The sequence below is a fragment of the Camelus ferus genome, chromosome 34, assembly GCF_009834535.1.
Source record: "Camelus ferus isolate YT-003-E chromosome 34, BCGSAC_Cfer_1.0, whole genome shotgun sequence".
NCBI lineage: Eukaryota > Metazoa > Chordata > Mammalia > Artiodactyla > Camelidae > Camelus > Camelus ferus.
Window position 1 is genome coordinate 15508074 of NC_045729.1, and position 23152 is coordinate 15531225.

Consider the following 23152-nt stretch of genomic DNA (forward strand, 5'->3'; position numbering starts at 1 on the left):
GACATGCCAGGGAGAGATCCAAGCTTCCAATAAAAAAGAGACAGCCAAATAAAAATGTCAATAGGTCAAGAATATAATCATAATTACTCATCCTGCATTTCTCTGGAGAAACTGAAGCATGACCTTGATCATGGCTGCAAAGGATCCCGGGTTCTCTCAGGACTCTGACCTCAGCAGCAGAGCAGAGTTTAGTCTGGAGGGAGAGCCAGACTGAACTTTGGTTGGTTGGTGCCAGGTATGACCACAGTTGTCAAGAAAGACATCTTAGGCAAACAACTAGGGCTAAAAACTAATTCCCATTCATACATGTTCTCCACACTACATATCCCACATATATTTATAGAGCGAAAAGGATTGATTTTTCTGAGAAATAAAATCAATTTCTAGGGCACATAGTCCTTGACAGATAAGTGAAGGTTATGGTTCCGTCACCTAGGTAAGGATTATTAACAGTCTCGATATTAGAACTCCAGTACTTCCAAAGTCAGGGCAAAAGGAAACAGAAAATCAAAACCCCTTCTGTGGCAGCCAACATGGGCCTTTGGGTCGTCAAAGGGTCACCATGCCTAGGTGGGCCCTCACCCGTCTCTTCCAGGACACGGTGGTGGCCCTCCACGCCTTGTCCAGATACGGGGCAGCCACTTTCGCCAGGACTGGGAAGGCCGTACAGGTGACCATCCAGTCTTCGGGGACATTTTCCACAGAATTCCAAGTGAACAACAGCAACCTCCTGTTACTACAGCAGACTTCACTGCCAGAGGTGCCTGGAGAGTACAATGTGACGGCAACAGGACAAGGGTGTGTTTACCTCCAGGTGAGAGTCTGGGGCGGATGGGACAGGGGGCCTGGAGTAACCATCCTCACTGAAAAGGCCTAACTTGGCCTAACTGATTTGCTGGGACAAATCAGAAAGAGTTGAGGAAGTTGGGAGGAGTCCTGGAGAAGGGTTTTCCCCCTTCTAAACTCAGATTTTTGCCTTTGATGTTCCACAGACATCTTTGAAATACAATATTCTCCTGAAAAAGGAAGAGTTCCCATTTGCTCTGGAGGTGCAGACTCTGCCCCAAACTTGTGATGGACCCAAAGCCCACACGAGCTTCCAGATCTCACTGAATGTCAGGTAAGTCCTCTGACCGTATCGTTGAATTCTGGGTATAACGACCAGTCTGCTTACTGGAAGGCCTCAGTAAGCAGAGCAGCGTGACAGGAAATATTTGTTCTATATTTCCTGAAAAAGCAATGTGTTCTCATGTCGACACAGAACCTCTCAGTGGTGGGGTTTACAGTGTACAGCCCCTGACTCCAGGATCTATTACTGTCTGACCTCACTATTTACAGGTTATTCATACCCCTCAGCAATAATTAAATAAAGAATATTATGCCTTGCCTGAATTCCTGATTTTATTCTAATGTAGTGATTCATCCTGATTTCCTTCTATTGTAATGAAATTCTATATTATTTTTGCTCTATTTGGGACAGAGATGGAGACTTCTTGAAAAGTGTGAACAGAAGGAAGTAGTGACTCCCTAGTACTGGCAATAAATAAATCTCAGATTATATATGAAATAATCAAGTTGGGGAAAAACACATACATAGGCAGCAATACTCAAACAGCTACAGGGCTTCTTGTATCTGCCCGCGAGAATATGATAACCTGGAAGGCGGTACTCTTCAGGGAAAAAGAGAAAGTACACGTAACAAGTGACTGGGACCGACTTAGCGGTCTCAAGCCCAGGTGTGCTTCACATATAGAGCTTTCTTGAAACACAGATCCTCCGAGTTCACACACATGAAATTCTGACTTATCAGGTCCAAAGGAGGACCTGGTCTCTGTGGCTTCAACAGGCTCGCCTGAAGATTCTAATTCACAGCCAGTTTTCTGAGCTACTCGAGTAAGAAATTTAGGAAGACGTCCATGTCCCTTTCAGGGCTCTTGAGTGCTTATATTGGACACAGAAAAAGAGAACAATTAATAACACAAAAATTCCTTCTTTCTTTCTTCTCTGCATCTCTAGTTACACTGGAAGCCGTCCTGCCTCCAACATGGCAATTGCTGATGTGAAGATGGTATCTGGTTTTATTCCCCTGAAACCAACAGTGAAAATGGTACGTTTCTTATAAGCCCAGGAGACCCTATTTTAATGTGTTATGTATCTCTAGACTGACAATATTAATATGAGAACACCATTAAATCAACCTCTATCAAAGACTTATTACTTTCTCCAAACTCAGAAATATAATTTAGTATGTTTGCATGGGGGCTTGTTGGTTGGTTGGTTTTCTCATTAAATTTTGTTTTAATGGGTCTCAAAATTCTGTGTTGGAGTTTCAGTCATGTTTTCGTTAAGATACTCATTAAAAAATACTAATTTTAAAAACTAACAACTCAAAACTGCCACATACGGAGACATGTATGATCCAGAAAACATGTTCCTTTCCCTCGGGTTTTATGATGCATTGTTACCGCTCACCAACCTTTCACTACCAAACTGCGGTGGTTGCTTCAGATGGTTTTGAGACTGTCCTTCCACCACTGAGGGACCTGGGGTGGCAGGTATTAGGGATCATGTTCATTCAGCCTTCTGAGCTTTCTGGGCAGATCTGGTGACCTCGCCAGCTCCACCTGCTTCTTGTTCATGGCTTTGGTGACACCCACAGCAATCGTCTGGCTCATGTCATAAATCGCACTCTGCCAGGAGCCATGTGTACTACGGAAAAGCTGGCAGCAGGCTCCTGCTTTAATGGCGCTTAGATACTTCAGAAGATAAAGCATATGCACATGAATCAGTGCAAAAAAATATGAAAAAGATTGATTGACATAAACTATAAATATTAAGAAGTACAGAGAAAACTGAAATTGCTATATATTTTGAGAAAGCAAAAAAAGTAAAAAACAAAAACAAAAACAAAAACCTCCTTCATGAAGGAACGGAAGATGAATTGAACCTTGAAATATGGGTAATTTCCAAGTTTCGGATATTTAGTTCCCTTTCCTTCAAATAAATCTCCTTTACACGTGGGTCCTGTGTCATAACTAATACTAAACCTTGCATCCCAATTACCTTTCATTTCTAATTTTGCCACATTATTGTCTTTGCTTATAAAAAGCATTTGAAGAAATGTTACCCTCAGGCTTAATAAACATTCTTCTTTCCTCTGGTTTCCCCCAGGGTTTTCATCTGTTTATTAACATTTATGATGTCTTAATTTTCTTCAGCTTGAAAGATCTAACCACGTGAGCAGGACAGAAGTCAGCAACAACCATGTCTTGATTTACCTGGATAAGGTGAGAGCCCTGCCGTTCTGGTTGCAAAAAAATGTAGACAGTGATGCCTCTACAGAAGCTACCTGGGAAGTGAATGAAGGCATTTTGGAGACATCACTTCCATGCTAAAAATCTGGGAATTGTAATATTAGTTCCAGTGAATATTCGCCTCTTCTTCTCTATTTACTTTTCATCTGGGACTATGGGAAGAAATGGCTTGTTATAAATATTGGAATATGAGTATTTCTAGGACTCCATAAGCAAGAAGTTCCCCACAAAATGTGCTTACTATGTGCGTAAGTTATTTTGAAGATAGTAATATAAGAAAGTAACCATTGGGATTAGTCAATTATTATTTCAACATTACATCAATGAGACAAAAGGGGACCTTACTATCAATCTCATCAAGGACTTTGGCGTAAAATAACAAGATCAGTCCACCAATAAACCAATGTGATTTCACAGCTGTGTGTTGTTGCATAGTTTATTCATTACTATACTGATGAATATTATAGTTTGCAAATTTTGTAAAACAAGGCGGCAGTGATCAACTGTTGATATTCCTTTTTGAGTCAACATAAATATTTCTATAAGACAGAGAAGTAAAACTGTACCAAATCTCCAATATTTAAAAATGAACATAATTATTTAAACAATAAAAAGCATACATCATTCGCCCCCTGTGAACAGAGCCCTGTGCTCACATTGATGGGAGTATATGAATAGTTTTAGTTATTTAAGAAACAATTTGGGGAAGTTTCCATCTGCTCTGAGAGCTTTTGGCCCAATTTAAGGCTCCTGTTAGTTGACAAAAAGTTTTTCCCAAGATAGATGAGTACTTATACTCATTCAAAGAAGAGAGAAGAAACGTCCCTGGAGGGTCATTTAACTGCCTTTTGCTTTCTAGGTGACAAATCAGACCGTGAGCTTGTCCTTCACGGTTCTGCAAGACGTCCCAGTAAGAGATCTGAAACCAGCCATAGTGAAAGTCTATGATTACTACGAGACAGGTGAGTGAGAGCAACTTTCACACAGAAATTAAATTCCTGATCACAGAAATTTAGATTTGAGAAATGTGTTCGGGCAATTCATTACTCTGATTGCTCTTATCACTTCATTTTGTGTCCATCAAAGTCTGAGTCTCCTGTCTTTATCTTCTGTACACACATTGTAAAAATAACCTATAGGATAAATATACCAACTACTAATACAAAGCACCTTTTCTTCAGATAAAATCAACTGTAGGACAATATGAAATTTAAGCAAGCATAACATCTGAACTGCTACCCTTCAGGAGTTTAGGGTAAAGCAAAGCATAACATACAGCATCTGAAAAGTTAATAACATAAGGCAGAAAGCAATACATCAAATGAATGATGCTCATACAACACAACTCCTCCCACAATAAAGATTCTTCCACTGACCTGTATCCCGTAGATGTTTGCTTTCCCTCTCACTTGACCTGACAATTTTTGTTTTTATTCAGATGAGTTTGCAGTTGCTGAGTACAACGCTCCTTGCAGCAAAGGTAAGCAAAGCAATTCACACTCCTTCCAAATGGAGTCAGAACCCCTTTGGCTTGTCCCCCAAATCCCCTGCATAAAATTCTGGCTAAATATTTTTCTCAGACTTCATACTGCTCACAGTGCAAGTTATTACAGAAAAAATGCACTTATTGGGAAAGGGCCACTGATGGTCAAACTTCAGACAGCTCATAAAATTGCATTTTGGATAATTTTAAGTAACGGATCTCATTTCCCACGTATATACTAGTTGGATTTCCTCAGGCACTATGCTACCTGGATCCAAGAGAAGGAATATTCACTGCTCAGGAAACCCAAGTACATCTTAATTTTCTCTTCTTTCCACTATCACAGATCCTGGAAATGCTTAAAGACCACATCAATGAAAACTGCTTTGCTAGAGTCCCTGTTCCACCAACTCAGGTCCCCATGGAACAAAAGAGTCTTTGAATCTCTGCAGGCTTGATGAATAAACCTTTGTTTCTGGTCAGCTCTATCACTGTTTCCTCATTTATTCCATAAACATTTATTACACTTCCACATGAGTCCCAGTAGAATGCTAAGGAAAAAATTCATAGCGATCAAGAGCTGAGGGGCTTTGGGCTTCAGAAATTGAAAAACGTTACAGAGATGCTGGTCTGAGCAGGCTTCACATAGGGGTTACAGGGAAAATAAGAATGTATTGGATTATGTACTAGGAGCGTGTAAACTTGTTTGGTAACAGGTATATTCTAAGAAAAAGCCAAAGAGTGCATTTAAGGAGAAAATAAATGGCTGACTTGATAAGGAAAGACTTTCCACTTCAAAGGGAAGTAATGAGATAGACAGTTGGGCATGCCACATTGGGAGGCAGCATAATTAACAGGGACTTGATTTGAATTGGAAGTTATGAGTCCTCAGAACCAAATCTGCCATTGACTGATACGAGTGATCAATCAGTTAACCTTGGGTTTCAGATTCAGTAAAGGATGGCAGATTGAAAATACTGAAGAGGTGACACAAGTCGCAGTGAGTTTTTCTAGAAGAAAGGATATATAGTATTCAAAGCACAAATACACTGGAGTATCTTTTTTTCTGAAACTCTGAGCCAGAACTAAAGGATGGATATAAACTCAAGGAGGTATTCGGATGCATTAAGTATTAAAATTATCCATTACATAGATGGAGGGGCAGAAGCTTTGGGAGTCTGAAGAGAAGATTCCTGGGGAAGTCCCAGGAGTTCTAGTCTTCATTTGATTTAGTCTGACAGAAGCCTGGGTGCTGCAAACTAAGAATTCCAAAGGACAGTGAAGTTCAAGCATCCTTAGCTCTGTCTCCAGGATAGACAAAAATAAAAGGTAAAAGTTATCACCTTCATACTAGGTTCTACTCTAAGCACTTCACAGGTATTAATATATCAACCCTACAAAATAGGGACAATGATAACAAATGAAGAAACTGAGGCACACAGTGGTGTAACCTGCCCAAAGTTACTCAGCCAATAAACGGCTGAACCAGAATTCAGTACCAAGAAGTCTGGTTTCCAAGTCCACGTTCATAACCACAAACCACGCTGTGACAGGAAAAGTACGTGGAGACATGACAGTGAAGGAGATAGAAATGTTCAGGGGTCAGTTCATATGGTGTTTTATATTTTATTTGTATTCTATTTTTTAAAATAATAAGGTGCTGTGTGCTTGCATGTCCTCATATGTGCCTCTCCGCTGACCTCATCTTTCCCCACCTTGAATCAGTTGGTCAGAGGCGTCCATTTGCCTCAGGGAAATTGAGAGGTTATGGCAGGAATTCAAAGAGAAAGAAATAGAATACTTGACCTACCTTGCCAAAATAAATGACTTCTAAATTTATTTTGACTCCACTGATAAATCACAATTCTGGCAGATTAGAATATAACAATTTACCCCATGAAAGAGGTCACAAGAATTCAGAATATGTTAGGAAACAGCTAAACAACAGCAAAACATGTGACTGGAAACAGAACGAGGAAGTACTCTGTATATCAACATAGAAATATCCCCGGGATTACATTGTTCAGAGAAAACAGTAGAGCAAAGAACAGGATACATATTACAGACTCTTTTATATAATAAGGGGGTTGGGGAGGAAATAATATGCCTGTATTTTTTGCTCTTACATAAAATAATACTGGAAGGAGACCCTTTAGAAAAAAAAAAAAACAGCTATTAAAGTGTTTACCTACCTAGAGGAACAGGGAAAAGTAACTGGAAGTTTTCAAGGATGGGAAGGAGACCATTTAGCGAATACTATTTAAAATTATTTGACTATTGAACCATATGAACATATTTACTATTCTGAGGATTAAACTAAAATCCAATGAATAAGAAGCTTAAGACTAAGAAGAAATACTGAACTCAGTATCTGGCAATCTGTACAAGGAGAAAGAATATACTTACTCTATCAAGTAGCATTAAAGGTATCTTACCTCATAATCATCATTTGATCCTAAAGCCCGAATACTCTTCATATCTCGTTTTATGAAATGCATTTTCCTGCTTCTGCATCCCTTTTTCCTCCTCTTTTTTGATTTCTTCTCCTCCTTTCCCCAAATGTTTCTCTCTTTCTCCTCAGCCTTTGTCTGCTAAAGAAGACAAGAAATACACTCTTTAAAATCTGATGGCACGTGTTCACCCTGATCCATTAAATATTCTTTCTTTCCATTAAATATTCTTACATCAAAAACCTAACACCTTTATTCCAGGAGGTAATGGTAGACTTTCAATTATTCACATTAAGTAAGTAACAATAATAATATTAATCGCCAATATACTAAGACTTGGAGAGGCTAAGACATTTTCCCAAGGCCTAACAGTCTTGTTATGAAGCCTGTAATTTATTTTAAATCATTTAGCATGGACAGCACAGCACTGTCAGGCATGTTTATTAGAAGTTAGTACTCTGGAATGGGGCCTGTGCATCAGGATGTTAAATGCTTCTCGGGTGCGTCTAAGGCACAGCCAAGGTAGCAAGCGCTGCTTCAAGCCCGTTCTCAAAGAGTGATCTCCAGACAAGCAGCGTCAGCATCACCAGGGAATTTGACCAAAATGCTCATCTTAGGGCCCCACCCCAGGCTTACTGAGTCAGCAACTCCGTTTGTAGCACTCAGTGGTCCGTTTTAACCAGTCCTTCAGGTAATCCTCATGTACCCTAAGAGAAGCAACAGCTATCCTTCCTTCAGGGCAGAGAGTCTCAATCCTACTTGAACATTAGAATCACCTCATTAGAAGAAGTTTTTTGTCTATTTGCTTGTTTTGCTTTGTTTTGTTTTGTTTTACTAATGCCATGGCCCCATGCCAAAATATTCAGATTTAATTGGTTTAATTGGCCTGGAATGGGGTCTAGGCAGCAGTATTTTTTTTTAGGTTGATTCTAATATACAAACAAGGATGAGAACAACTGTTTTATGGGCAGTGCCTAACCTAATCAGCAAGTCATGTTCCAGATATTTCAGCTTCCAAGCCAGCAGGTCTCACTCCTACACAAAAGGATCATCTACAGAGCTTTAAAAATATACTTATGCCTGGGCGCCAACAGCAGAGTCTTGATTTAATAGGTTTGGGGTGGGGAATGTACATAGCTAGCCAAAACTCTACAGTGAGTGTTCCTTTCACCAGAAGTTGAAAACAACTAATCTAATTACAGGTTGTGCTACTAAGAGCATTTCAATCATCTTTATTTCCCATCAATAACATAGGTTTTGCTTATTATCATAATAAATGTACAATGGGTTTTCATTAGTGAAATTAGTGGCTTTTATTCAGCCTAATGTTTGGAAATGAGTTTCCATTAGTGAAATAAGTGGTAATCCAGAAATGTCAATAGGCTAAAATATGCCAAAGCAGTGACTTTTCAGAGTTTGGTTCCTGGACTATTAGCAGTACAGTGTTAAACATTCAAATTATAGACTCTTTCCTAGAGTTTCTGACTTAGAAACTGCAGGGTTGTGTCCCTGCAGTTCATATTTTAACAAATCTTCCAGCTGATTCTGATGCACACTGAACTTTGAAAACTAAATGACTAGAAATTTATGAACTATTACCAAAAATAAACTATTAATGTAACTGGAACAGAGTGAGGCCAGTTCACAACGTTTGACACATTTGAGGAAGAATGTAATTACTTAAATTATGAGTTAAGAAAAGGAAATGTGTAATCTTCCATAAAAAAAAAAATCTGGAAGCTGAGGAGGCTTGTAACCTTGTCTTCGTGCCTGAAAATTCTAAAACTGAAAAATAGAATAATTGAAATTAAGAATTCAAAGGACAGACTTAACAGTATATTAAACATAGACAAGTAGAGAATAAACTCAGAAGATAAATCAGAAGAAACTATTCAAAGTCATGGAGGACAAAAGGATAAAAAATACAGGAGTAAAGGTGTGAGTCATAGAGATACCGTGAGAAAGATCAACATATATGTGATTACAGCCCCAGAAAAAGAGTGGAGAGGAAATGGTATAAACACTACTGAAGTGATAATGACTGAGAACTTTCCAAAACTAATGAAAGACATCATGGCGCAAACTCAAGAAGTGCTAAAACTCAAACATGATCAGTAGAAACAAAGCCATATCTAAGCAAGCACAGACAGTTCAAAATAAGATGAAGCCAAAGAGATCCACACCAAGACACGTACCAATTAAAACGCCAGAAGTTAAAAGATAAAGAGAGACTCTTGAAAGCAGCAAGAGAAAAAACAACTGGCTATGTACAAGGGAACCCCCATAAGACTAGCTGATTTTTCAGCAGAAAATTTATGGGCCAAAAGGGAATGGCACCATATATCCAAAGTACTGAAAGGAACAAACTTAAACCAAGAATACTCTACCCGGAAAGGTTAGCATTCATAACTGAAGAAGAGAGAAAGAGTTTAACAGACGAGGAAAGTCTAAAAGAGTTCAGCACCACTGAACCAGCTTTACAAGAAATGTTAAAGGGACTTCTCTCAGCGGAAAAGAAAAGGCCACGATTAGAAGTGCGAAAATTATCAAAGTAAAAATTTCACTGTTAAAGGCAAACATACAGTAAGGGTAGTAGATCAACCACTTATAAAGCTAGTAGGAAGTTTAAAAAACAAAAGTAGTAAAATCATCTATATCCACAATAAGTAGTTTTAAAATACACAAACAAGAAAATGTAACATACTAATGTCAAAAGCATCCAATATGGAAGGGGAGGAAAAATTGGTAATTATGTGATGTCATAATGGTGTTAGCTAATGCTATGGTCATAATCATTCTGCAATATATAAGTGTATCAAATCAACATATTGTGCATCTTAAACATATAATGTTGTATGCCAATTATATCTCAACAAAGCTGGAGGAAAAACAAATGAGAGACAATCTACAAAATAACTGACCTATAACCTTTTAAAAGCAATTTCACAAAAGATAAAGTGTGAAGAACTGTTTTAAATTGAAGATGAGTGAAAAACCACAATGAAGAAATACAATGTGTGATTTTGGATTAGGCTCTGGTTTGGGCTGGAGGGAGGCAGGAGAGTGACTGAGATTGCCATTAGGTTACTGGAACAATGGGTGAAATCTGAGTACGTAACATATAGTAAATAACAGTGTTGCATCAATGTTAACTTTTCTGAGTTTGTTTTTTTTTTTTTAATATAGCTGTCTGTTCTTGTTCTTAGGAAATACACACTGAAGCACTTAGGGTTAAAGGGGCCTGATCTTTACAACTAACTCTCAAATTGTTCAGGAAAAGCAAATGTACCAAAATGTTAATAATTGATGAATCTAGGTGAAGTGCATTCAAAAGACTTTGAACTATTTTGTAACTCTTCTGTACATTTGAAATTATTAAACAATGTCTTAATACCCAAAAAATCAATGAGTGTAATCTGCCACATAAATAGAATGAAGGGGGGAAATGTGATCATCTCAATAGTTGCAGAAGAAGCATTTAACAAAATCCAATACCCTTTTATGATAAAAACACTCATGAACTAGGAAGAGAAGGAAGTTTCCACAACATAATGAAGGATACATATGGAAAATCCACAGCTAACAATATACTCAATGGTGAAAGACTGAAAGCTTTCCCCTGAAGATCAGGAAAAGAGAAGAATGCACACTTTTGCCACTTCTGGCTACAACTTCTACAACTGAACACTCAGACAAGGAAAAGAAATGAAAGGCATCCCCCTTGGAAAAGAAGAAGTAAAACTACCTCTATTTGTAGATGGCACAATATATAGAAAACCTTAAGAATCCACACCAAAAAAATTAAAAGGCTAGCTCTGATAAACAAACTCAGCAAATCACATGAAACAAAAATAAACACATAAAATCAGTTGTATTTCTATACACTAGCAACAAACAATCTAAGTCAGAAATTGAGAAAATAATTTTATTTACAAAGGCATCAAAAAGGATAAATACTTAGGATTAAGTTTCACCAAGAAGGTGGCGAGACTTGTACACTGAAAACTACAAATGTTACTGGAAGAAATTAAAGATGACCTAAGTAAACAGAAAGATATTCCATGTTCATGGATTGGAAATCCATGAACTTAATACTTAAGTTAATACTGTTAAGGTGATAAAGCAATTTATACAGAGATTTGATACCCTTATCAAAATTTCAACAGTGTTTTGTGAAGAAATAATGTGAAAACTCATCCTAAAATGCACATGCAATTTCTAGGGACCCTGAAGCCAAACCAATCTTGAAAAAGAAGAACAAATGTAAAGGACTCACACTTTCTGATTCAAAACTTAACTACAAAACTACAGTATACAAAACAACATGGTCCTGTCATAAAGATAGATGTACAGATCAATGGCATAGAATTGAAAACACAGAAATAAACCCTCACATCTATTGTCAATTGATTTTTGACAAGGATGCCAGGATCATTTAATGTGGAAAGAACAATCTCTTCAATAAATAGTGTTAAAAAAAAAAACTGGATATCCACATGCAAAGGAATTAAATTAGACCCTGACTTTATGCCATATACAAAAATTAATTTTAAATAGATCAAAGACCTAAATTTAAGAGTTAAAATTGTAAAACTATTACAGGTAAACTTAGGGGCAAATTCATTACCTTGGATTTTGCAATGGCTTCTTAAATAATGATACCAAAAACACAGGCAACAAAAGAAAAAATAAGTTAATTGGACTTCATTAGAATCAGAAACTTGTCCATCAAAATGAGTCAGTTTGCTTAATTTACCTTACAACTCAGGAAAAAACAGTTTAAGAAGACAGTAAAGTCTGGATTTGGATCCCAGTTTTTTTTTAATCCCTCTGTAATGACTCTAAACTTGTGGACTGTCTGAAAAGATATCCTTCACGTATCTCTTTAAAAATGCAGGGTGGCATGGACATTAGAATTCCCACAGTCAGAAATTTAGCAGAGGAATAAATGGGCCATTATTTTCACTGGACCATGAGCTTGAGTCCTTTTTGATGTAACATAAGATTTTAATTTTCCGATGCTGACACTTTACCGAAGTATTTTATTTTTCAGGTCATTTTTAGAAATAAATTACCTAAATTATCAAATGCAGCTGAAAAATACATGAATTATAACTTTATGGATAATAATAGTCTAAAAATGCTTATTATGTTTTTCACTTTGTGTATTCTTTGTGTATTTAGTTTCTAATTAAAAACTAGTAAAAAGAGTTAATGTCATAACAGTTGAGCTCACATGTGAAGAAGAAAAAACTGGTCACATCTAGTAATTTGGGCTCTCTGCCCTTGAAGGTAGTTAATATTTAACCTGATGAAATGATCCTCAGCAGTCCTGGGACTCAGGCAAAGGACAGCTAAATGTACTCTTGTGTAACTTCTTTGGACTGAGCTCAAATACAAGACGGAACTCGACGGACGCAAAGGGAAGACAGGAGAGTTCATTCAGCCAGATGGTACTTACTACGGGAAATTAACATTTTATAAAACTGGTTCATGGTACCTAACCTCATAATCCCTATTCTGTCTCCTATCTCAAATACTCTTGCTTTCTGCTTCATGTCAACCAGTCGTGCATTCATTCAACAATTATTTATTGAGTAACTACACTTTGCCTGATTAGGAAATAAAACAGACAAAACTCCCCACCTCCAGAGAGCTTATGTTCCAGAGGGAAGAGAAAGACAGAAAGCAGCATCAGCAAGGCAGTTGAAATGCTTCCCAGCTATGAGAACCGAAGCTGGGGAGGAAGGGAGGGGACGGGTGGGAAGTGGTTACAGCTCTAACTAGGAACCCGGGAAAGAGCTCCACGAGAAGCTGACTGTCACATGGAAACTTGTAAAAGGTGAAAAAGCCCTGTACATTTTCCTGTCTCTGGTTCGCCCTCTTCCTTGTTCATGAGCTCCTTTCCTTCTTTCCTTTCACCTTTTCTCTCTCTTCCTCTTAACTAGAGAAACTATGTGATGAAATAAGCAATCCAAAGCTGCAGAATCCGTATCACAGTTACAGTGGCTCTCTTCCCACACACAACTCTTACAAAGATAATCTAACAGCTGTATTGTCTAGAGACTGGTCAGTTCCTTCCCTATGTTCACGTCAATAGCAGACCTCCAACTGTTCCCCTTTTCACATCTTGGGAACAGATTATTACTAATACTATTATTGTCATTGTTATTAGGGGTCGGGAAAAGGGAGATGTTCTAACACTTAATGTTGCTCACCTTGTGTGATAAGCATGTTACACGGCTTTCCTCCTGCACCCTCACAGTAACCCTATGAGTGGATACCATTACTAGCCACATTTTAAGGTTGAGAAAGTGAGGCTAAGAGATGGTAAGTAATCCAGAGAAGCCAGGATTTGAACCCTGGCCATCTAGCTCCAGACGTTTCCAATCATCACGCTAGTCCTGCACTTTTCAACGTGCTTCCTAAGGCGTCTTCTCGTGAAATACAACCTTAAGAGTGAAGCAGGGAAAATCCTGTTGTCCCAACATTAGCGCTCAGAAAGCAGCAGCTCAGGGGAGAATCAAAGATGACTGCATGGGAAGCACATGACAGAGACGGTGCTGCGCAGTGGTGGGGGGAGCTTGGGCCCTGGACCCAAGACAGATATCTGAGTTCAGATCTTAGCTCTGCTACCTCATAGCTGTGAAACCTGCCACACGTTACTTAACCTCTGGGAACCTCCATCTGTAAAATAGGGGGCAGTAATAGTGCCCACTTTGCGATGTTGTTGGAAGGGTTAACTTAGGGAACACAAGCCTAACATACCATAAAAGCTCAATATATGTTAGCTGTGACGTGCAAAACCAGGACGAGAACTCCATTTGGACTTGTAGTTCAGTGTGGTACTCAGAGCACCATATTTTCCAGCCCTGAGGAGGAGAAGGCTCTGACTTGATAAAGCAATATTTCAGGAAAGGAAAGTTTGCTCTCTTACCAAAATAAAAATAATAAATAATAACAATAAATAAAACACTAGAAGAATTAAAAATCAATAGAACTAATCACCAAAGGATTCATTTTCTATATGTAAATTATGTTTCATTAAACCTGACCAAAAAGGAATATAACAAATTGTATAACTGCTTATTTTTTAATGATCTTTATTTTTATACCTCGTAAATTTTCATGCCTTGCTTTTCCTTTAACTTTCATGATACCACGTTTCTCCCACTGCTCTGGCTACTTCTTCTGGGTCTCCTTAAATGTAGTTGTTTCTCAGAACTCCCTTCTAGACCTCTTCTTGTTCTGTGTACCCTAGGTGGGGGTTTTCATCTATTCCCATAGCAAACATCTTCCAAATATGGTGAAAATTCCAAAAAGGGTGTCTCCAGACACGAAATCTTTCCTGTTCTTTTGCCTCTCATATCCTAACTCAACAGTAGGCATCCACATGCATATCATGTCTAAGCCACACTCATACTCACACACACACATGCACACACACACACGCACACACAATTCCCTTGCTGTGCCTCCTATCAGCAAAAAGCATCATCATTCACCCTACTAATCAAAACAGAGACCCTGAACTCACCCTTAACTTCTCTTCCCCCTTTCCATCCTAAACATCCACCAGGCAGCACTGATTCTTTTCTCATAAATATCTCATGAATCCTTCATCTTCTCTCTGTTCCCACCTCCATCTTAGTTCCGGACACGATCACAGCATATCTAGATAACTGCACTAGCCTGGCGTCAGTAAATGCAGATGTTGTGAATCATCCTATGATCACAGGACAGCCCGCCGCAATAAAAAACTTAACTTGCTCCAGAATGGCAACAGTACTGAGGCTGAGAGACTGTTCTAAGTTAAAGGAAGCAACGACCCCTTTCAGGGAATTCTTGCCAAATTCTACACACTGTTTGGAAGCCTTGGGGTGGGGCTTGCTGTGTGCACAGAGCACTCTCAGAAATAAATTCCTGTGGATTTGGGAGTTTCTGAGACCAGGCAGAGTGCAAGGAAAAGGATATCATATTCTCTGATCTGTACTTTCTCTGACACTATGGGGAGCAGCAGATCTGCTCCACCATGTCTTGTTCTCATTATCGTTGCCATCCTGCCTGCAGCTGCCTTGGTCCATGGAAAACCCTGAGTACAACCCCGGGCCCTATTTCATATCGTCCTTTCATTTTTCAGTTTCTCTCTTAGATTTTTTCCATTGCCATTTTCCTCCAAAACTCCACTTATATTATTGAACACCCCTCTCAACTTTAATATTGTATAATTCTATATAGTTATTATTTTCACTTCAAAGTAATCTTAGGTGTGATGTGATTTAGGGAAAACTATCTTTCTTTTAGCCTGTCACTGAGACCTAAAATTCCAATAACATTAAAGACAAAACTATAAACCTCATGGAAGAAAATATAGGCAAAATATTTTCTGACATAAATCTTAGCAATGTTCTCCGAGGGCAGTCTACCCAGGCAATAGATAAAAGCAAAAATAAACAAAATGGGACCTAATTAAACTTACAAGCTTTTGCACAGCAAAGGAAACCATAAGCAAAACAAAAAGACAACTTACAGAATGGGAGAAAATATTTACAAGAAAAGGGCTTAATTTCCAGAATATTTAAATAGCTCATACAACTTAATAACAACAACAACAACTAAAACCCCAAACAACCCAATCCAAAAATGGGCAGAAGACCTAAACAAGAGATTCTCCAATGAAGACATACAAATGGCACATGAAAAATGCTCAATATCACTAATTATCAGGGAAATGCAGATCAAAACTACAATGAGATATCACCTCACACCAGTCAGAATGGACTTCATTACAAAGTCCACAAATGATAAATGCTGAAGAGGGTATGGAGAAAAGGGAACCCTCCTACACTGTTAGTGGGAATATAGTTTGGTGCAGCCATTATGGAAAACAGTATGGAGATTCCTCAAAAAACTAAAAATAAACTTATCATATGATTCAGCAATCCCACTCCTGGGCATATATCCACAGGGAACTCTAATTCAAAAAAATACATGCACTCCAATGTTCATAGCAGCACTATATACAATATCCAAGACATGGAAACAACCTAAATGTCCATTGACAGAGGACTGGATAAAGAAGTTGTGGTATATTTATACAATGGAATACTACTCAGCCATAAAAAGGAATAAAATAGTGCCATTTTCAGCAACATGGATAGACCTGGCAATGGTCATTCTAAGTGAACTAAGCCAGAAAGAAAAGAAAAATACCATATGGTATCACTCATATGTGGAATCTAAAAAAAAAAAAAGAGGACACTAATGAACTCATCTATAAAACAGAAATAGACTCACAGACACGGTAAACAATCTACGGTTACCAGGGGCAAGAGGTTGGGAAGGGATAAATTTGGGAGTTTGAGATTTGCAAATGATAACCATTATATATAAAAATAGATTAAAAAATATAGATTTCTTCTGTATAGCACAGAGAACTATATTAAATATCTTATAATTTTAATGAAAAAATATGAAAATGAATATATGTGTGTATATATATATGCATGACTGGGACATTATGCTTACACCAGAAATTGACACAATGTAACTGACTACACTTCAATAAAAAACAAAAGAGAGAGAGAGCCTAATGTCATTGGAGAAGTGAAAAGTATGAGAGCAAGGTTTCCAAAGTGATAAAAAGATGTAGAAGCATAAAAAGAGGTATAAGGGTTAACTTAATTTTTTCAAAGCCAATACTGAGTATTTACCATCTGCGAGGCACTGTTATAAACATTTTGCTTGTGTTAAGGAACTCCATCCTCACAATTACTCTATGAGGCACCTACTATGATTAATGCCATTTTAACTATGAGGAAATAGAGCAGTTAGAAAGTTCAGAAAGAGGTTTAGAAACTTTCCAAAACTCCAAGTGATGGAGAAGACAAGCTCTGAAGCTGGGCTTTCTAGTGACGGAGTCCATGCCCTTAACTACTTCCCTCTGTCACTTAGCTGTGGATGGAGAAGGTCATTTCCTTTTTTGAGATTTCAGGTAACTGTGGGAGGCTGAATGCAGAAAGAGAGATGTGTGCAAAGGAAGGGAAATGTATTTAGAGGCAGAGGAAGCAGAAAAAGCACAAGTGAGGATTTCTGGGAGACCCTCAGGTGAGTTCACATTATGAGACCCGCTGGCATCATCACCGTGTCACAATTGTCCTCTTTTGTGTGAAGCATGTGGGGTTGGTAGACTGTGGCTACTGTGGCTGAAGATTTAAATGTGTCTTTCCCAAAAGTTAAATGACCCTGAGGGAGGGGAAGTGGTAACGCCAACACATTTCTTGCATAGAGCCACTTTATTCAAAGATTATGTTGGTGTATTTTCTTTCTTTCTAGAGTGTAGAAAAAAAAAAAAAAGAGCCCTACAGGATTCTGAAAGAACTAGTAGACTTCCGAGTGGATAATATCATGGGATCCAAGATTCCTTCTCTGAATGATCACAATAAAAGTGTCAGAGAACCTCCACCCTCAGACTGGCTCTGACCATGCCCCCAGGCACTCTTGTACAGGGCACTCTTATCTCTGTTTCGTGCCCCAATCTCAAGAGAGCTACATCAGCTTGGAGCCCAGATTTGTGGGGCTTCCCCTCAAAATGGACACAATGGAGAATTCCAACTTCATGCAATGAGCTAGAAGCAAAGCATTGCAAGTAAATAACCCAAAACCAGTAGCATTCTATTTGGTACGGAAGAAAGGAGCAGGGAAAATCTGGTCTCTGATTCTTGATGCTCTTATAATTTTGTCTAGTGTCAAAAAAAAAAAAAAAAGGCCTAGGGCAGAAAGAAGCAGCTTTCAATTTTATTCTGTGTTAAGAGAGTTAGTTAGTATAGGAACCATACCACAATAAAGGTGTTTAAAAATTTTTTTAACAAAAAAGAGACCAGATGAATGTTGAAAAGGCAGTGTTTATAGGAGTGATTAAAAGTGAGGTTAGAGACTCAGATCAGTTAGAGATCATTTAAGACTGAGTCAGTCCCCAGTCCCTCCTCTAAAAATAAATAAATAAACTTAATTACCTCCAAAAGAGAATATATATATATTTAAAAGATTGATTTATCAAGGGTATTCAAAGAAGTCTGTTTTATCCTGTAAGTAATAGGAAGGCAATGGGATATTTTAAAAACAGGATAGTAGCAAGATCAGATTTGATTTAGGATGGTAACAAGTGGCAGAAAGGGTCTAGAGTGGCAGAGACGGGTAGCAAGGAGATGATGACAGTAGTTCTTATTTCTCATGAAAAATTGCCTGAGAAATGGGCTGTGAATATATTCTATTTCTTAAAACTGATTCCTTAGTTTTTATCATTTTATTTTAGGGAAAGACAAAATGTTTTGCACCAATATGACAAGTTCTAGACCAAAATGAAAGTCTACAAAGAAATTTTAATACATGGGCCTACTGCAGATAGGTTCAGCTTCCTGTGGGTTTTTTTTTTTTTTTTTGCAGAGTCCATTAAAAGCCATAATTGACACTAAATAGCAAGTCAGGATCAACAGATTAATTTATGTATCTTAGTTTGAACCAGGACAAGGAATGGGAGACTATACCAAAATAAGGTTAGACACAGACTAACAGGATTTCAAAGGACAAATACTGATACATAAAAGAAACATATATCATACACTAGACCCGTGCCTCAGATCTTGAGCGTTATGGTGAAAGATCTTCTTGGATATATTGCCTTTTTTTTTTTTCTTTTAACGTGCTTTCGCTACACTTGTCCTTCCCTACACCTGACGGCTTAACAGAAGCTCCAAAATGCCCTTTTCATATACAGTAATGAAAGATAGCCACAGGGTGGCAGCAAAGATATAAAATTATGAGTACTGTTGCTTTACTAACTAAAAAACCTTCTTAAAAATCACAAAGTTAGGCAAACGGAAGAGAGCTGAAGAGGAATAAAATAATCATGGATATTTATAATAAGGGGACAAGAAAATAAGGTATCTAGCACAAATTGCATTCTGGGAACAGTGTTTGTGCTTTGTGTGTGTGTGTGTGTGTGTGTGTGTGTGTGTGTGTGTGTGTCTACTGGAGGGCAGGGGGAGGGGGTTGGTTTTCTTAGAATTAGTATATTCTACATGAAATATTACATTTGTTTTACGTAAATGAAATGTGACTTTAAATCCCAGTCCCACTGGACTACAGGAAATTTATCTCAGCTATTCAGGTTGGTGATCCCAGTTGGTGATCTAACACAGGGTCAGGGCATTGCATCCTACGCCACAGCAGTCACCTGTCTGCAGTTCACATGACTGTTTTAGATCCCCACTCTGTGGCCTCCTTGTCATTCATACAGATAGCAATCTTTGACAAAGGACAAGTGACTGGGCCTGGGCCCCAGCCTCCCAGGTGCTCCAGGCAGACCTTCCCTCTAATTCCCGCAAGGAATCTACTGATCTCGCTGCCCAGCCTGGAAGAATTGCTTTGTCTTGGGGGATGTTTTAATCATTTAGTCATTTTAGTTAGAAACCTTAGTCTCTTAATTGGCTTTCTTCCTTCTCAAGTTCTATTTTTCCCCAAATGTTTATTCTAAAACTGAAAGCCAAGAAACCCTTCCCCAAACCTCCCTTGAGTTTCAATTCTTTCTAATTTTCTACATAGACAATCTATAATCTGTGAACAAAGATAGTTTTCTCTCTTCCTTACTAATATGTATACCTTTTATTTCCTTTTCTTGTCTTATTGCATTAGCAAGGACTCTCAGTACAATGTTGAATAGGAATGGTTAGAGGGGATATTCCTGTCTTGTTCCAAATTTTAGAGGAAAGCTTCTAATTTCTTAGCATTAGTATAATGTTAGCTGTAGGGTTTTTGTAAATGTTCTTCAACAAGCTGAGGAAGATCCACTGTATTCCTAGTTTCATGAGAATTTTTATCATAAATGGGGGTTGGAATTTATTAAACGCTTTTTCTGCATGTATTGTTATGATCATATGATTTTTCTTCTTTAGCCTGTTAATGTGATAGATTATGTTAAACAATTTTCAAATGTCGAACTAGCCTTGTATACCCAGAATAAATTTCAATTTTCATGGTACAGAATTACTTCTACACATTGATGGCTATAATTTGCTAACATTTTGTTGAGGACTTTTGCATTTTTGTTCATGAGAAAGTCTGTTGTTTTCCTTCCCTATAATGTCTTGCTCTGGTTTTGGTATTAAAAAGTCTTCCCTCTACTTCTGCTTTCTGGAAGAGATTGTAGAGAACTGGTATCATTTCTTCTTTAAATATTTGGTAGAATTCACCAGTGAAATCATTTGGGCCTGATGTTTTTTGTTTTGAAAGGTTATTAATTATAGACTCAATTTATTTAATAGATACAGACCTTTTTTTTTAGTTTATCAATTTCCTCACATGGAAGTTTTGGTAGCTTACATCTTTCAAAGAATTGGTCCATTTCATCCAAGTTATCACATGTATGGGCATGAAGTTACTTGTAATATTCCTTTACTATCCTTCTAGTTTCCATGTCATCAGTTGTTACATTGCCTCTTTCATTTCTGATATTTTCAAATTTCCTAAGATGGAAGCTTAGATTACTGATTTTATATGTTTCTTCTTTTTTTATATGCATTCAGTGCTATAAATTTCCCTCTAAGCTACTGCTTTTGCCGCATCCCACAAATTTTGATAAGCTGTATTTTCATTTTCACATAGCTCGACATATTTTAAAATTTATCTTAAGATTTCTTATTGGAACTGTGTGCTATTTAGAAGTTATTTAACCTCCAAATATTTGGAGATTTTAGAGCTTTCAGTTTTTGCCTTTTAATTTAATTTCACTGTTATCTGAGAGCATATTTTGTATGATTTCTATTCTTTTAAGTTTAAGATGTGGTTTATGAACAATGATGTTGCTTATCTTGATAAATGTTCCATGTGAGCTTGAGAAGAATGCATATCTTGCTGTTCTTGGATGAAATAGTCTATGAATGTCAATTAGCTGTTGTTTCTTGATGGTGTATATTCTCACTGATTTTCTGCCTGCTGGATCTGTCAATTACTGGCAGATGGATGTTGACATCTCCAACAAATTAGTGGATTTGTCTGTTCTTCCTTGCAGTTCTGTCAGTTTTTCCCTCTACATATTTTGACTCTGTGTTGGGTACATACACATTCAGGATTTTGTTAAGTCTTCTGGAAGAATTGTCCCCTTTGTCATTATGTAATGTCCCTCTTCATCACTGAGTTTTCCTTGCTCTGAAATGTACTTTTTCTGAACTTAATGAAGCTACTTAAGGCTTTTTTAAAAGTTAATGTTAGCATGGCATATCTTTCTCCATCCTTGACTTTTCATCTACCTGTGTCTTCAGACTTAAAGTGAGTTTGTTGTAGACAACATATAGTTGGGTCTTCTTTTTTTTTTTAATCCTCTGTAATAGTATCTGTCTTTTAATTGATGTATTTAGACCATTCACATTTAGGTTGATTTTTTCATATAGTTGGATTAATCTCCACAATATTTTAACTGCTTTCTATTTATTGCCCTTCTTATTTACTTTTTTATCATTCACTCTTCTTTTTGCCCTCTCTGATTTTGAGCATTTTTTATGATTCCATTTTCCCTCATCTTTTAGCATATCAATTATACTTTTTCAAAAAACTTTTTTGCCTAGAGTTTGCAATAGATATTTATAAACAATCCAAGTCCATTTTCAAATAACATGGCACTGTTTCACAAGTAGTGCAGGCACGTTAGAATATTTCCAATAACTCACTCCCTTCTGTTCTAACATTCCTGTCATATGTTTCACTTTATCCGTAAGCTATAATCTTTAATCATTTGATACATCACTGCTATTATTTTGATCAGTTATCTAAGTTAGTTAAAAATAAGAAAAATAAAAGACTTTATTTTACCTCTGTCTTTCTTTTTCAAATACTCTTCCTTTCTTTATTTTCTTAGATGCAAGTTTTTGACCGACATCATTTCTTTCTCCATGAAGAACTTCTTTTAACATGTCTTGCAAGGCAGGTCTACTGGCAACAGTTTCTCTCAATTTTTGTTTTTCTGAGAAGATTTTTAGTTTCCTTCACTTTTAAAGGATAATTTATCTCGATATAGAATTCTAAGTTGGTGAGTTTTTTCTGTCAATGCTTTAAATATTTCACTTCACTCTTTTTGTTTGCATGGTTTCTGAGAAGGAGTCCAATGTAATTCTTGTCTTTCTTCTTTCATAGGCAAGGCTTTTCAGTTTCTTCTGGCTTCTTTTAAGATTTTCTCTGTCTTTGATCTTCTGTGGTTTGAATATTATATGCCTCGGTATAGATTTTTTGGTGTTTATCCTGCTTGGTGGTCTATGAACTTTCTGGATCTGTGGTTTGGTGTCTGTCAGTAACTGGAAAAACTGTGGTCATCATTACTTCAGGTATTTCTTCTTTTCCTTTTGTCTCTTTCTTCTCCTCCTGGCATTTCCATTACATGTATGTTACACTTTTTGTAATTATCCCACAGTTCCTAGATATTATGTTCTATTTTTTCCAGCCTTTTTTTTTTTTTTTTTTGAACTTCAGTTTGGGAAATTTTCAATTCTTTTGACAAATGTTTTGAATACCCTGATACATGCCAATTTATTGACCTGTGTGATAATTTCTCTGGCTTATAGAGCTAGGGTTGAAGTTGTTGGGTGAAGGAACATATACAAACTTAATTTCAATATTCAGCCAGAAAGTATTCCAGAATGGCTGCACCAATCTATATTCACTCCAGTAGTACATAAAGGATTCCCATTTCTACTATTTTCTTGCCAACATTTATCTAACTTTCTAATTCTTGCACTTTTTAAAATAGAAGTCTTATTTCTTGATTGTTTTAATTTCTACTTCTCTGATTACTAGAGAGGTGGAGCATCTCTTTATATTAGCCATTAGGATTGCTTCTTCTACAAAGTACTTATTCA

General features: G+C 37.3%; 2 protein-coding genes across 2 annotated transcripts in view; one reads left to right on the forward strand and one right to left on the reverse strand.

Moving 5' to 3' along the window:
- The window catches only part of LOC102516499 (alpha-2-macroglobulin), a 35628-nt gene extending 30343 nt beyond the window's left edge, over nucleotides 1-5285 (forward strand). The window contains exons 30-36 of the mRNA XM_032473332.1: nucleotides 596-814; nucleotides 993-1120; nucleotides 2017-2107; nucleotides 3219-3287; nucleotides 4174-4276; nucleotides 4753-4794; nucleotides 5144-5285. Coding sequence (XP_032329223.1) covers nucleotides 596-814; nucleotides 993-1120; nucleotides 2017-2107; nucleotides 3219-3287; nucleotides 4174-4276; nucleotides 4753-4794; nucleotides 5144-5160 — 669 coding nt within the window. The 3' untranslated portion in view covers nucleotides 5161-5285. The remainder of the gene's footprint in view (nucleotides 1-595; nucleotides 815-992; nucleotides 1121-2016; nucleotides 2108-3218; nucleotides 3288-4173; nucleotides 4277-4752; nucleotides 4795-5143) is intronic.
- KLRG1 (killer cell lectin like receptor G1) overlaps nucleotides 1-23152 on the reverse strand; it is a 120735-nt gene that overhangs the window by 69816 nt on the left and 27767 nt on the right. Inside the window, exon 6 of the mRNA XM_032473330.1 lies at nucleotides 7233-7388. Coding sequence (XP_032329221.1) covers nucleotides 7233-7388 — 156 coding nt within the window. The remainder of the gene's footprint in view (nucleotides 1-7232; nucleotides 7389-23152) is intronic.